Consider the following 15,118-nt stretch of genomic DNA (forward strand, 5'->3'; position numbering starts at 1 on the left):
TATGAGGCTGACCCCACTGACAAGTTCTGCAGGTGGTGAAAGCTTAAGGTGTATCAGGTAAAGCAGACAGGTCACTCCTCAGGGGTGAGACTTCACAGCACAAAATCTGTGCCTAGAAGTGCTGAAGAGGCCAGGGACTGAAATTTACCTCTGTACAACCATGATTTGAAGCAAATGTAATTCCAGTCCCCTGAATCCAAATCCTGAAAATTGGGGATTCTTCACTGTCAGGTGGTGCAAACCAGCACTATGACACCTAAAGTAAGATTTATACTTCTGATGACAACTTTATTTCATAATTTAACTGTTGGATGTCATCTCCAGGTCTAGCAGATGTGCTCCAGAATATAAACAAGCTATTCACAGGCTTCAAAACATTTTGCTATTGGCAAAGGAAATACTAAAACCAGCTCCTTTTGGAACTGGTTCCAGAGTGAGATTTGTTTTTTGTCAAAAGCCATACAAATTCTGATGGCATCCCTTTGATCACTGAAGCCAGGAACACCAAACTCCACATACTCAGTCACTGCATACCATGGCAGGGCCTCAGGTGTATGGGACATTTTCCAAATGTATGCTGTTCCTGACATTGGAATGGTGGGGAGAAAACAGAAAAACTGCTTGAAAACACCAAGGGCTCACTTTTAGTATTAGTTCAGTAGACAGCTGCCATTCTAGTAGTGTCAGTGGATCCAGCTCCAGCAACTTCAGTTTCTACTTTCAACTCCACAGTGCCCCTCTATAGCTTTATGTAGTAAAGAATATCATAAAGAAGGCTGACAGGTGACTCAAACACATTCTAGCAAAGAATCAGAAGTCATTACTACGTTTCAGAAGTAGGAGCTCAACCTAACAGAAATCCTGTTTCAATAATAGTTCTAAACATACTACATTAAAAAGCCCTACATGTATCTCATGACCATGCTCCATTTTACAGCTAAGAACCCCAAGCAGAAATTCTCATAAACAGATTTGTCTTTTAACATACTGCAGTGAGGATGAAAGCAAGCCAACAGCAAGATTTGACAGAAATAATAAGGATAGTTCCCAAGCTACTCTAATGCATTGGTTCCTAAAACCTGCTGGCTTAATTCATCTCATCTTGCATGCAGTCCATGCCTCCTGCTTTCTTATCTATCCTTTAGCTACTGTTCTCAAGTGAAAAATTGATCCTAACGTGACACTCATTTAAGTGTCAGAGAAGAAATACACAAGAAAAACTAATACTGAACAGTACAAAGCTTATTACCTCTGTTCCAGCCCTAGGATAGGTTTGTATACCTGAATGTCCATACACTGACCCTCCAGCACCACAAACTGAATAAGTGAATAACATAAGTGCCATTTCTGACAAACTCTGCACAGTGAAAGGAAGCAAGGTTACTTCCAGTTGCCCATTTCTGTCAAAAGGTGACAAAGTACATTGTGGCTGGATTCAAGACAATTAAATAGTATTTGACTTGAGGGACAAGGGATTTGCAAGAAACACTGGTTTTGCTTTAAATAGCACTTCCCTTTATTTTCAGTGCTTTTTTTGGACAAAAAGTGCCTCTAGTCTGCCCTAAAATTCATCCAACAAAAAGAAAAAAAGTGTAGCTACTATGTGTAAGTAGTACAACAGCTTTAAACCTTTGGGGATCATTGCAGTGTTATATATGGATATTTTGGTGTGTAATTGCAACTGAATTGAAATATTTAAACAATGAGAGACAAACAGGAAGGAACTGATTTACAAAATTGTCTTTCTTACAAAAAAATTGTCTTGTCTGTCTTTCATGATGTTCTGCAAATGTATCAGTCTATTTTTAGAAAGATTAGCTTAAGTATCCACAAATTGCAATATAAATCAACCTAACTAGCCAAAGTTGCCAAAATACACTTCCATGTCATACAGCCTGCTTTTATTGCATTTATGCAAGGTCAGCAGAGTTGTAATTAATTGGTTAGCAAAGGTTCAGCTAACTTATCTAAGGAGGAGTTTTGGCCTCTTTTCCTTGAAGTTTTCACTGAGAAAACCTCTTGCCTTTTTGATCACAAATTAGGCGTAGGAAATATGAAGCAAATGCATATCAATTTAGTAACATGTGCTTGAGCTCATAGTGAAGAGAAGCATGCAACCTATATGCAAAGACAAAATGCTCCTTCAACAGCAGAGTTGTAGGTGGTAGTCTGAGAAGGAAAAGATGAGAATTTCATCTGTGATCTAAAGTACGAGGAACCAAAGCAGCACATCAGATTAGAATTCTAAGTCAGAAAGGAAAAGCTAACTTCTAGTCTCTTATTCTCCAGAGGTACATCTGTGTACATTAGAAGAAGTTTATTTGGCTGCTTAACCACAGGTACTGTTGTAGATAAGCTTACCTTATCCAGTAACACATTCTGCCATAAACGGAAGATACTGAGGTAGCTTCTGTCTCTTGCACTGAATGATGTGAAGAAAAACTGCAGAAAAAACCAAAGTAAAACATAAGCTCATGTGTAGCTATTTTCAGGAATCCCAGAATGCTTCCTTGTATCTTGAATATCCCAAGGTCATCCGTAACAGCTTGACTCATTTCACATTCAACAAACCTGGGGTCATATTCCTCAGGTTCCACAGTTTGAATCACTTTCAGTGATGATTTTCCCCAATGTCCACACAGTAAATGAAGACACTTGCTGTTCTGGCCATGTGACTACGCTTGGTATAAAGGAAGAGCTCCCTCCTCAACACACTTTTAAATTTTTCCCACAGAAGGTTGAACAAATCAGAAACACATATGCCTGTTTCTCACAGGCCACAGCTATTTCCATTCTGCCACATAAGCCTTTATTAACATTTTCACACAAGATGATGCGAAATTAAAATAATTAAAATATGAGATCAAATTATATGCATCATTTCAGGTATTAAAATCTTTCCCATTGGAAAGTTGGGGCTTTTTTAGCAAAGAGATCTATCTTCCTTGTCAATGAAAATTAATGCTGGATGAATTGAGAGGGAACAGCCAAATATGATGAATCACAGTTGCTTCCCAAAGAACAGGTTCACTGTGGAAAGCTCTGTTCTTTGCCAAGAATTATTATTTTCAAAGCATTTATAGAAGAACTAATCACAAAGTATTACACATAAGACTCTGCATCGTGCTTTTTAGTTTTTCAAATACACACTTGAAAACTTCATTTCCCAGCACATGTTCTGGGGTAAATTTCTCCATTACTCAAAACCCATGACATCACAGTCCTTTTGTTTTCAGTAGTTTTCTTCAAGGAGTACTTGAAATCCAGCAACTTTGATATTTTTCCAGTATGAAGAATACACGTTTTGAATTCATGCTTTGAATTAGTTTTCCTTTGAATAGGTGCGACAAACTTTCACTTTCTGGTTACTGTATCAACACCACTAAGGCATTCTGCAGTCAAACTGGAAATAAATTAGCAAGCAAATGTGCACAGGGACCAAATCTAAATCTGCCTTCTAATCCCAATCACATTCAAACATTTGACAGGGAAGTACTTATGCAAATATAGACTAGAACAAGTGCTGTGTTCAGGACTCTATCATTTAGCAAGAATATATTTAAAAACAAATTTTTACCTTCTCTCCTTTTGTTGCTATTTGTATGGCATTTGGAATGAGACGAGCAGTCTTCTCCTTTGTCATGAAAGTTATATCCTTCAAAGCAATAGAAATCTAAGCAGAAACACATTTAATAAGACATATTAAAAATAACTTATGACTAAAAATTTAGAAGTTACAGAACATGCAAGAAGAACTCAAACTAAGCCCAAACCCTGGGATGCAATTCAGATGAGATCACAAAGGCAATTACTGTCTCCACTTGCTGCTTTAACAGCAAGCATTTCAAAGTAGAAGCTGAGGTGACTTAAGAGTCATCTCCTCTTCTTTCACATTGGGACTAGGGAAGTAAGGGGCTCTTTCTGCTTTTCTTCCACTCCTCCAGCCACAATCCCAACCAAACACAAATCACAGATCTGAAAGTCAATCCCAATCAGAATGCTATACATAAAGCAGGACATAGATGAGAGACATCAGGTAACAGACTATCTCACAGATACTTACAATATAGTCAATTTTCAAAATTTTATTTGCAGTCTAGCCACTGCAAGAAATTCTTCCTGTCTAGGCACATTTGACTTGTATATTAGTACTTGAAATGTTGCTGTTTAGAAGAACATGGTCTGACTAGCTGCAAGAACCAATTTCCTTCCAGCCTACCCACCCTCTTCTCTTGAATATTAGACTGTGCTGCCATTCAGCACAGAGAAAGGAGGAAGGTACAGCTCTAACTTGTTTTTTCCTGTGTGAGCAGGAAGTTCTCCACTTACTCCCTCTCTCTTTGCAACAGCCTGCTAATGAGGTCCCAAACTTGGCTCTATCATGGTAGTTGATGAGCTCAGATTGCCTAAAGGTATTGCTGAAGATATCACCCTGCTAGACAGGCAGAAACAGGTTACCAGGATGTATGCTGTTTTGGATTAAAAAAACCCCCAATCAGTCTTTGAACAGTTTATATATTCAAGGGTATAATTCCAATTGGTTTATTTTTAAATTACTTTCACATCTAAAATAAGACATATTCAATCATCAAATTCAACTGATGAAATTAAGCTTGGTTTTCAGTTAAGTATTTCTACAGCCCCTCACAGGCTGAAATGCACAAGCTATTTGTTCATTGTCCTGTATATTTCAGAGCACTCAAATGTGAGATACTGACTTAAGTTATAAGCAGTCTCATAGTTCACAGAACATTTTGACATGTCCATCCTCTGTTTGCTATGTTATCTTCCTTTACTTATTCACTGCTTCATGCAAGTTCTACAGCAGATGCAACAACTGCATCTGAATGAATACATTTAAACGCATTAACCTAATCTGACAGAAATAAAGGGCCAACATATCACAAATACCTATCTACCTTTGCTTGTACTGTTCAAAAGCCACAGACCACAATATGAGAACTTGCAGAAGTCATTTATCAATTCCCTTCAGCTATTCTTAGGTGCTGATATTTACATATAAGGCTATGTCAAATAAGGTTTAATGCTGGGGAGTTCCTGAATAGGGCAACACCACATACCATGTCATGCCCCAGGACTTACAGCAGGAGGTTATGTGTTACATTCCTTTATAGGACAATTTTGCATGGTAAGGAAAGGCAAATTGTCATTACTACAACTGTAAAAAGCCAGCTTTAGCATAATTCCTAAATTTCTTATGCTGAATGACAGACAGAACAGGCTTACTTCAGCATTCAGATGCCTCCATTGCTACTCTTATTTTACATAATGGATTTGAATTTCCACTCAGGGATGCAGGCTCTTTCTTCACAGCCCATAGTAAGAGATTGACAGGATGAGATCTGAGAGACTCTAATCCTATATCCTATAGGATAGGACATGGAAAATGTGGGATTCAAGTGAGCTAAGAGATCTTACTGTGGTCTCCCATCGGAAGATGTTGCTGTGGAAGCAGAGCCAGTTTTCAGAGAGATACAAGCGTCCTTGCAGCAGGATATCCTTCTGGAGCGCACAGGCGTAATCTGTGTACAGAGAGCAAGAGTGAGTTACTCACCCACTGACTGCAGCACGGCTGACCCAAACCTGTTAACTAAAACGAAATGGATATCACAATACAATCAAAAGCCATTTCTTTCACTTCTAAGAAGTCTACAAAGGCAGACTTGTACTGGCTTGCATCCAGACCATCGCTCTGGGAACAGGCAAAGCCAGAGTTGATGGTACATCCACGTGAGGACAGCATTCCATCTATCAACCCCTGTGTACTGTCTTAGGTTTTCAGAGAAGAGGTGTCAGGCAAGACCAGGAGCACATGGGAGAAGTATTCATTAGTCAAACTTCAAAGCATCTAAACAACAGAATACACAAACATTTTATAGTACAACAGATTATACTGTCAACGCCTACGTAACAGTAGTTCATACATTGTAGCAAGATAATAGTTTTCTACTAAACAGATCCTATCACTAGCTAAAACTATCTGCAGAGTGAGACAATAACAGGCAGATTGAAGCTATCCAATTCTTGAAGCAGGGGGTATTTCCTGAAATTGACTATCATTTTTATCATTCTGTCTCTGACTGAAACACCCCTATTGAGAAATAGATTTCATCTACGATGTAATTACCCATCATCAGATACCTGCTAATTAAGAACAAGAACAGAGGATTTAGTTGCATCTCTTAAAAATCTCAGAGTTTTCCCAGTTTCGGAGCCTGAAGATTCAAACAAAAGGAATTTTCAGAAGAACTGCAGCTAGATAATTAAGATGGACCTCTTTGGGGAGGTCCAACCTAAAGAAGGCTACCTAACGTACACAAAATATGCAGAATGTATGTATTGATGCAATATATATTAGTGATTTTACCCTTAGAGGTATCTAATACCTTTATATCTGGTATTGTCTGAGCCAGAATTTTGATTTTGTGTACTACAAGAACACATAATACAGTTCTTGTTCAAATATCAAGAAGTTCAGGAGTCTCCAACATCCTAACTTCAAGCTAAATCTGCACTTATAGAAGCTTTTATTATGACTTTTTAAATTCTCTAGCATTTTCTTCCTCAAATAATCAAGCAGAAATAAATTTCCTTATAAAAAGAATGAGTCATGTATACAAGCCCTTGGAGATGTAACTACAAATAGAACTACAGAAGCTCAAATCTAAAGAACTAAGTGCATGTTTAAGAACTGTCAGATACCAAAATGCTGACAGAGGAAGGCAACGAGAGTTTGAAGTTAAGGACTTGAGGAGAGCATTACTAAGAAACTTGCATCTGGACTTCTGTGTTTTTTAGGAGAGGGATTCAGACCTACAGAGGTCATCATTGGGCAACTGATGAGCAATCCCACTCTGACCTACCTACACAAAAGAGACTATCAAAACAAACAGAAGAGATTAGCATTTCTCCTTTTAAGTTTTCAGAACCAGTAACTTAATATGTTGCTTGAAAACAACATTTTCAGGCAAATTATAATAGCACTCCTTTAAGCTCCCATTTAGACAGTCTAAGTAATTCCCTTAATTTTAAGAAAATATTATTTTATATAATATTTATATACAGTGCTCATTACAGTGGAATAGTTACTTAATTTTAACAGTTGATTTAAAAACAGAAGCAGTAACAATTCTTTTGAAGAACAGCAGCAAGCAGTGGTTTCTTGGAGCACTGCAAAGCCTGTACCAAGTTTCTCTACACCAAGCAAAGGAAGAGCTCCTTGCTTGGAGGATGCAAAAAGTCCTTTCAAGGAAACACTGCTTTTTATGGGGTAAAAGAAATTTATATGAAAGTAGTGGCTTTGCTTCTTATGGAGCAGATTGAGATTAACCCATTACTAAATCTTTCTCTAAATCCTACGCAGTCCCTTTGAAACTGTGCTTCAGAGTTTGCTCCATGGCTTTCTGCATCACTCCAGTGGAAGGAGAAACATCAAAACAATGCTTTGAAGTAATATCTTTTCCTTCTGTTTTACGTCCCTGCTGAAGTATTTTAAAAATGCATAAGGTATTTCAGAGGATAACTGCCTCTTGAGACTGGAAAAAGACACAGGGATTTAACTGCTTCAGAGCTGTTGCTTGCAGACTCCGAGCATACACTAAACATCCTCTCAATATTCACTTCCTTAAAAGTTGCATAAAATGAGAGATGAACTTGAAACAGTCACAATGCCACGTCTGTATGAAAATATACAGTGTATTTGTTACATAAATACAACACAGGCAGGTGATGAAGAAGAGAATAAGGTGCATCACTATGCAAAGGAAGTAGGGTTACATGCTCGCCTTCTTTGGATTCTGCAGTGGAGTGAAACAGAGCTGGAAAAGGAGTATTTCAGTGCTGAGAAAAGTTATGCATCATAGTTTGATATTCTCTGACACCTGCTTCTTTCCTCTCCCATTCATCTGAAAAATAGTCTTTTAAATTACAACCACCCACATGTCACTGTCCCAGGAGTCACATGAATCAAGGTGCCTTGGGAAAGGGTATTAGTTACAGGGAGCAAGGGGAAAGCTTTTGCTAAGGATGATCTACCTAGTTAACAGGGTCTGAGAAACAACATCCTTTTTTTTTTTCCCACAAAGCAGGCAGTAGAAGAGAGGAATGTGGACCTGGCTTTCCTTGAAAGTATTTTTTGCTAGTTCAAAGACAGGAGAATAGGGAGTTATCACCTGTAGTCAGAATTTGCCATAAAAAACACAAAATGCTTTGACATGACTGCAATCTGAAGTCACCAAACAGAAGACAAAGACTTTTTCTGTGATTACTTCTTACCTACTATGAGTCTCTCTGAGTCTGGCAGATGAGAAAACTGTCTCTTGAATTCCTCACTCCTATATTTGTAAGTGGAACTTGAGAGCTGCAACAAAGAACAGTAAAAGGTTATGCAAACAGATTTATTTTCAGCCATCAACTGTCTTCACACTGGATGTGTAATTTTATCTTGAAGAACAAATGAACCTCAGAAGAGCAATAAAGAATAGGTGGTATCTAAATGTGATCATCGCTGTAACTTTATGCTTACTTATGTAAGAGTATTTATTTGGCATGGGCCAAACTATTCCCTGTATCAGGGCAGATGCCAGTCACAAGGCATTACAGCGCTATGATAGCAACCTGTTCCACCCATAAGGGGATAAGAGCCCTTCTGGGACTAAACATTCTAGCACAGACCAAGTGAAAAGGCAGCAAGGCCATAACACAGAGGTGACAGAAAAAATCAAGCCCTCATAGAGGCCAATAGAACAAAAGGACCCAACAGAGAACATCAATGTCTGCTTGGAGTACTACTTCAGGAATACTTCAATGCACTGGATTTTTCAACAGTTGCTGTAACTAGAATTGTAGGAACAAAGAAAATAGTTTCCTCCAGTCAGAATGAATAGCAGCAGCACCATCACTTCTTGATTTTCTGTCATGTTCTACAGTTCACCCCATTCTAAAGAGATCACTGTCTATGATTTTCTTAAGATTCAAACTGGGCAGTAAACTCACAGCAGAGGACTATCTCAATAGACCTTAACTCCTTACTCCTATAAACAAATGTACCTGCTCCCATTCAAATGAAGAGCTTCAGCACCTTCTCCAGAAAATAGTCTGCGTAAAAGTCCTACTATTCATTTTCAGTTGTAAGAGGATCATATTTTTTTTCCCTAACAGATATTGGACACTTATTTTAGAGGCAGTCTTAACTAAATGCTGTATAAGGCCATGACTCAGCTGGACTAAAACTATTACAGGAAGAAATCACTTTTAAGTGTTCCTGGAACCAGGTATAAATATATTACAAAAGCCTCTTTCACACTTTTTTTTTTACCTTTCTAAAGATCTTAAGCACATGGATGCTATTCTCTGCTTGAGCACCTGTATTACTCCAAAACTTGACATTCACCATTAAACCCATCTCCAACATAAGATTAGTTGCTATTTATATTTAGGATGGGGGAAGAAGGAAGAAAGGAGGCAAAGAACCACTTTTGACTGCATGACACACTCCTGCAGCATGTTAGTTGGCCACTACTCATTCACTATGTTTGTGCTTGTCCAAAAAACCCCAGGACAAAACCAGTTTTATCTTCAGCTTGATGGCCTTTTAATAAACTAGAACAAATACACTGCTCCCACCCCCTCAAGATTCCCACATTTTGCTCTTTTTCACTGGGGACATTCCTGCTTCTTGCAGTTCAAAAGTTCCCTTAACACCCCCCTTAACTTAGATCTTACAATTGTCTGGCATCTTATACTTGAGAATTGAGCTTTTAGGCCACAAGAAGTCCAAGTTCAAGTGCAACCTCAAAGTCAAGTGTTTTAAGTGAATATAACACATGAGAGAGCAAAGTTGCTCTGACACAGATCAGCTTTTAAAAAATAAGTCAATTTACCTTCTACACCATGAATAAAAGAAAGTCTATATGTTTGACCTCTGTTTGAGTACATATTTGCTGTTCACTGATATCCTGAACATTGTGATGCAAAAAGGCAGCAAGAGATGGAGACAGAAAATACAGCCACCCCTCCCCTTTTGAGAAAAGTAAACAGTAAAGGTTTGGGTGTAGCTAAAGAGAAACATGTTAGACAGGTCTCCTCTAAACTGTAATGCCTCCAGTTATATTTCAGTTATTTCTGTGATTATAAAAACATTCTTGGAAAGCATGTAATCTGCTGAAGTAGGTGGGCTATGGTTTCCTGGCTTGCAACATCCAGCCCTGAAATGCACACTTTTAACTGATCATTCAAAAAGGCATTCAATATCTGCACTGCTTTGAAGAAATCTAGTTCTTTGCAATTACTCTGGAAAGAGACATAGGGAAAAATGAAAAATTAACACACACCTGTCAAGTTCCAGAGTCCCTATGGTTTACACACAGTCCTACCTCAGCTGACTGAAGTCTGGACTTGTATTGCCAATGCCAGCATACAGGGAATAAAACAATTGGTTTGCCATGAAAGGAAAATAGAAGTCACATTTTGCGAAATCATGATTTAGGAAGCAATGCTTTTAAGGAGAAATGTAGTTTCTCAAACATGATGTATACAAGAGATAAGAGCTACACTGAAGTTCAGCATCTTTGTCATTATAAGACAAAAGGAATCAAAGAAAAGGGGAGCATCACAGTGTCACAGACATTTTTATATTAATGCCTGAATCAGCCAGTTCAACAGCTCCAAGAATCCAGACTCAGGATACTGAGTGTTACTTAGAACTGAAATTTTTCTAGAGCATAAAACCTGTTACAGCTTGTCTTAGAAACCCTTGCTGGCATTTAGAAGTGTTGTCACAAGTGACTGGACTATAAGAAAACCTTATTAATGGTAGATTTCTACTGAACTCTTAGGACACTTCAGTAGAGTCTGCTCTGAATCCTTATCTAATCAGCAGAAAAATGTGAGCACATGGAAACTTTTGAACCTTATCTTTTCCCTACTTTGCATGAAAACTAGCTCACTTAAATATGTACTTTTTACCTACTCAGTAGGTGGCTTGGTGATTGAGAAGAGATCCCTCAACAGACTTGGGAAACAAGAGGGGCAATTTTAACACTATTGGCAATTTCAATTTCCTTTAAGTGAAGAAAACAAGACATCTCTATGAAAGCATCTCTCCTAATCTCTACTATAATGTCCAACATGTGGCAGCATTTGAAGCAGGTTACCACCTCTGAGTTACAAAACCTAGCACCAAATATAAAAAGAGGAAAGGCATAAAACAGGTTGTAGCATGGCACTCACAAGATGAAAACAGCAACTTGTTTTTAATACATACACATTTCTAAGTTTAATTATAAATCATCAGGCAAACACTTGGCCTGAGGATAATCCTAGGCATTTATGGTCATGCTATATTTAATCACCAAGGAAATCATTAAGTGCAGCCAACAACTTATTAGCATTTTTCATCTGAAGCCACAAAATATTCCAGAAACCTGTAAAACAGCTAAACAGAAAACCATTTTCAGTGACAACCAGAAAGTTTTTACAGAAGACAGTTATGGAAGAACCAGATATTGGAGACACAACCAAATGATTCTCATACCTTGTTTGGAAATGGACGGTTCAACTATTTAAAGTCATGTTCCAGAAAAAAATATGTAAACTTAGATAGAACTAAGCTGAGTTATTTATAGGATAGAAGCCTGTTAAAAAACCAGATTCCCTGCACATTTACATCTTCAAAGTGTAGCCACTGCAAACAATTTGAGCCATTTAGCAACAAACTCCAGAGGAAAATTAAGCAACAACTTCTCCCAGGAGTACAGCAAAAATCCTAATCATTAGGAAATTATTTGATTGCAGATATCACTAAACATGCAAATAAGCAATCAACTTCAGCAGAATGGTGTGCACATTTTTTAACAATCACTAATGACGGCAATAACTCTGCATTTGTTTTGTTAGTGTTTTCCCTTTGTTTTGAGACACCACAAAACCCAGGTAACCTGACAATTTGCATTCTACAGTTGTGACATGCAGCTCTGAATTCAACAGCTGAGATCACAGGTAAGTTGAACTTATCAGTAGGGTAATAACTCTCATATCACCTAATTTCAAGAGATGCCTCCCCCTGAGCTTCAGTCTCAGAATCAGTTATCACCACAAGGCTCAGGGTCCCAGAATCAAACAAGCCTATAAGCAAGCTGCCCAAACTACCATTTCTTTTATGCTCAGAAGCCTCACTTAACCACCAAAATATGGCCCAAGGAACTAAAAGCTTTGCTCCTCTGTCTAACAACATGTAAATCCAAGCCACTAACTCTAAACCCCAAATAGAAGATCATCTGACTATTCCCCAAAGACCTGCACTTTCCTATGACATTTCTAGACATGGTCAAAAACAAATTTGGAGGTATTAGTAAGGTTAGGATAAAAGTACATTTTAACCTTACATTAGCATATTAAAACAAACATAAAGTATTCTGGCAAAAGCTGTTGTGTTTCTACTGAATAATAAAACCCTTCTTAGCATCAGGAGAAAGAAAAAGAACAGAGTCTCCAGAAGAACAACACCCAGTCAGAGAGAAGTCTGGATTTTATACAAGACTCCTCTATACTGCAAATGTTCTTTAAACATACCTGATTAGAGAAAAATAGGGAAGTAAAAGTAGGGAAAAATATCAACCCAAAGCCTACCAAAAAAACCCAAAAAAACCCCAAAAAGAACCTAAACAAAACATACTAAGATCCCACTTTCACTGAGATTAGAGCCTCACCAGGGGAGATGAGAACCAAGTTAACAGCCCTGAATAAAAGCCTCATTTAACAGTGTAAGGCAGACAAACTTGAGACTTCAAATACTCCAGGACAGATTCAGGCAGACTCCCTTATTAACACAGGAACACTTCCTATGGCACACTGAGATGATCTCTCACCAGGCCTGACAAGCCTTTCCATCACAGAAATGTTGATCCCACTGCAGCCATTTCTTCAGTCCACAAAAGATCATTAATCATCCAATCTAATCTATAATACACAAGCCACAGCTCTCCGGCTCTAAAAGTAGTGCTGCAATGACCAAATTTCTCTTCGGAAAAAAATAAAATATATATTTTACCTTTTTAAATTAAAAGTTACTCTGGATGTAAAAGTCCATCCTATCTATGGATAGTTCTTCTGCTAGTATATTTGGTTAACTTCATCTTTGCTGTGTGAATTATTTTTGGATGGTAAGCAAGTTACTCCATATCTCCTTCTGAGGTAGGAATTAAGCTTCTCAAGCCTATCAGCAAAAAGATTGTTCTTTTTCAGATTTATTCTTCTGGCTTTTCTGAATCCTCTCATTTTCAGTGTCCTTCTTGAAAGCTAGATATAGCATTGCAGGAATTACCACAAACATAAATCTGAATCACAGATTGTTTTTAGACACAGAATCACAGTGAAAGCTCACATCCACATGACTGCCAGTCTGCCTTATCTTTTTGCAGTTACAGGGCACAGTTTCCCAATTCTCCTGACACCAAGCACTAGGCTGTACGTTGGAAGTGTCAGACTTCTTCGGTTCACTTTGTCACACAAACAATTCAGATCTACTCTGTTACAGTGATCTATTTTCACTAACCACTTCTTGACAAAAAAATCACAAAAAAAAAAACTGTTTAGGAACAATTTTCAATCATTGAGTACTCAAAAGCTTTACTTGCAGTGACTTATGTTCTTTTCCCTCTTGAAGGACAAAAGCATTTAATTTACACGGGGAAAGAACCACTCACAGGACCATGACATTACTTAGGGTGACTTACTGTCCATTTTGGTTCACTTTTGTTGGTTTTGGGAGGGGTGTTGTGTGTGTTTGGGAGTTTTTGTTTTGTTTTTTTTTTTTTTTAATAAGGAGATATTTGATCACATCTGCTTATCCACACAGTTGTATTTAATTGATAGGTCATGAGAGGCAACCAAGCAACTGTTGCCAGGGTTTGCTCAGACATTGCATTCCTTAGGAGCCTGCTTTCCAAAAGTTACCATGCTCTCAAGGAAATGTGAACAAGCTCCTAGTCACAGTGGGAGGGGGAAATGTTTAGGGAGCTACAGCTATTTTCCTTACATTCGTTATATGCTTTTTTTCCTTCACCCTTACCTGTGGAGAGGGGAGTCTCATAAGCACATGGCCATTGGCATGCACAGGGCTGTGCACTAAAGCCATTATGCTCCCACTGCTGTGGCCCAGCCCCCTTCTTCTTTGTGGAAGCTGAAGGAGAAAGGAACTCTAACATTTCTTAGTGACTGAGCAGAAAAACAACAGCATTCTCCTTCAGTGGCACCCAGAAGAACTTTGGCGAAAGTATGTCTTTCTTCTGTTGGAAATACAGTACGTATAGTTTAAAGAAAAGGATATTAAAAGACAGGTCACTGGCAAATACTCTAGCTACTGTATCTTCCAGGGGTTAGTTTGGTTGGGGGTGGGGAAAGTTGGGGTGAATAGGGGAGTGAGGGGCGATAGTTTTGGTTTCTTAAGCCTATGAGCCCCCATAATCAAGGCTAAAGACAGAGTCCCTAGTTCTCCCAAGATGAGTGTTACTATTAACTAGTACTCACAAGTTCTCAGACAGGCAGGCACACTGAACATGTCAGGCAGATTATGATTTACCACCAACACCGGGAGCTTCCAAAAATCCATGTAGAAAGAAACTCCTCAAAACTACTTCATTATGGAGAGCTGCTGAAATATTGGACGCCCACTCAGAAAACATTTGACACCCAGCATCAAGGAAGTGACTGAATGAGGTGATTCTAAAAGGAAGCCTATTTCCATTTATTTTGTAGACTGGGTACAGCACATCAAAGCACTGTGTCCCACAGGAGCAGCCCAGCTCTCACCAAGTGAGATGGACATCAGTCTCACCAAGCCAGCATTGACCTGGCACATGGTGAAAGCCTGTTTTCCTGAAAAGCAGTTCTGGTCAACTACTGACCAGGGAGACCTGATCACAAATGTTTCCCCATGTAGAAAATTAACTTGGCTGAGCTGGAATACTGCTCACAGAAGGCCTGGTCATTTCCCACACCTCACCAGTCACAGTGATCTTCCAAGAGCAGGAATGAAGGTCTCATGCTTCAGCTTCACCTATATGACTATCAAAACAGCCTAGAAAACCCACAACCAAAG

At 38.5% G+C, this 15,118-nt stretch overlaps 1 protein-coding gene across 3 annotated transcripts in view; it reads right to left on the reverse strand.

Moving 5' to 3' along the window:
• The window catches only part of GRAMD1C (GRAM domain containing 1C), a 51,909-nt gene that overhangs the window by 26,129 nt on the left and 10,662 nt on the right, over positions 1–15,118 (reverse strand). For all 3 annotated transcript variants that reach the window (XM_030957182.1, XM_030957100.1, XM_030957271.1), the window contains exons 3-6: positions 8,296–8,380; positions 5,440–5,543; positions 3,578–3,673; positions 2,362–2,442 (exon numbers count right to left, since the gene is read on the reverse strand). In XM_030957182.1, the coding sequence (XP_030813042.1) occupies positions 2,362–2,442; positions 3,578–3,673; positions 5,440–5,543; positions 8,296–8,380 (366 nt within the window). The remainder of the gene's footprint in view (positions 1–2,361; positions 2,443–3,577; positions 3,674–5,439; positions 5,544–8,295; positions 8,381–15,118) is intronic.

This window comes from Camarhynchus parvulus, chromosome 1, assembly GCF_901933205.1.
Source record: "Camarhynchus parvulus chromosome 1, STF_HiC, whole genome shotgun sequence".
Classification (NCBI taxonomy): domain Eukaryota; kingdom Metazoa; phylum Chordata; class Aves; order Passeriformes; family Thraupidae; genus Camarhynchus; species Camarhynchus parvulus.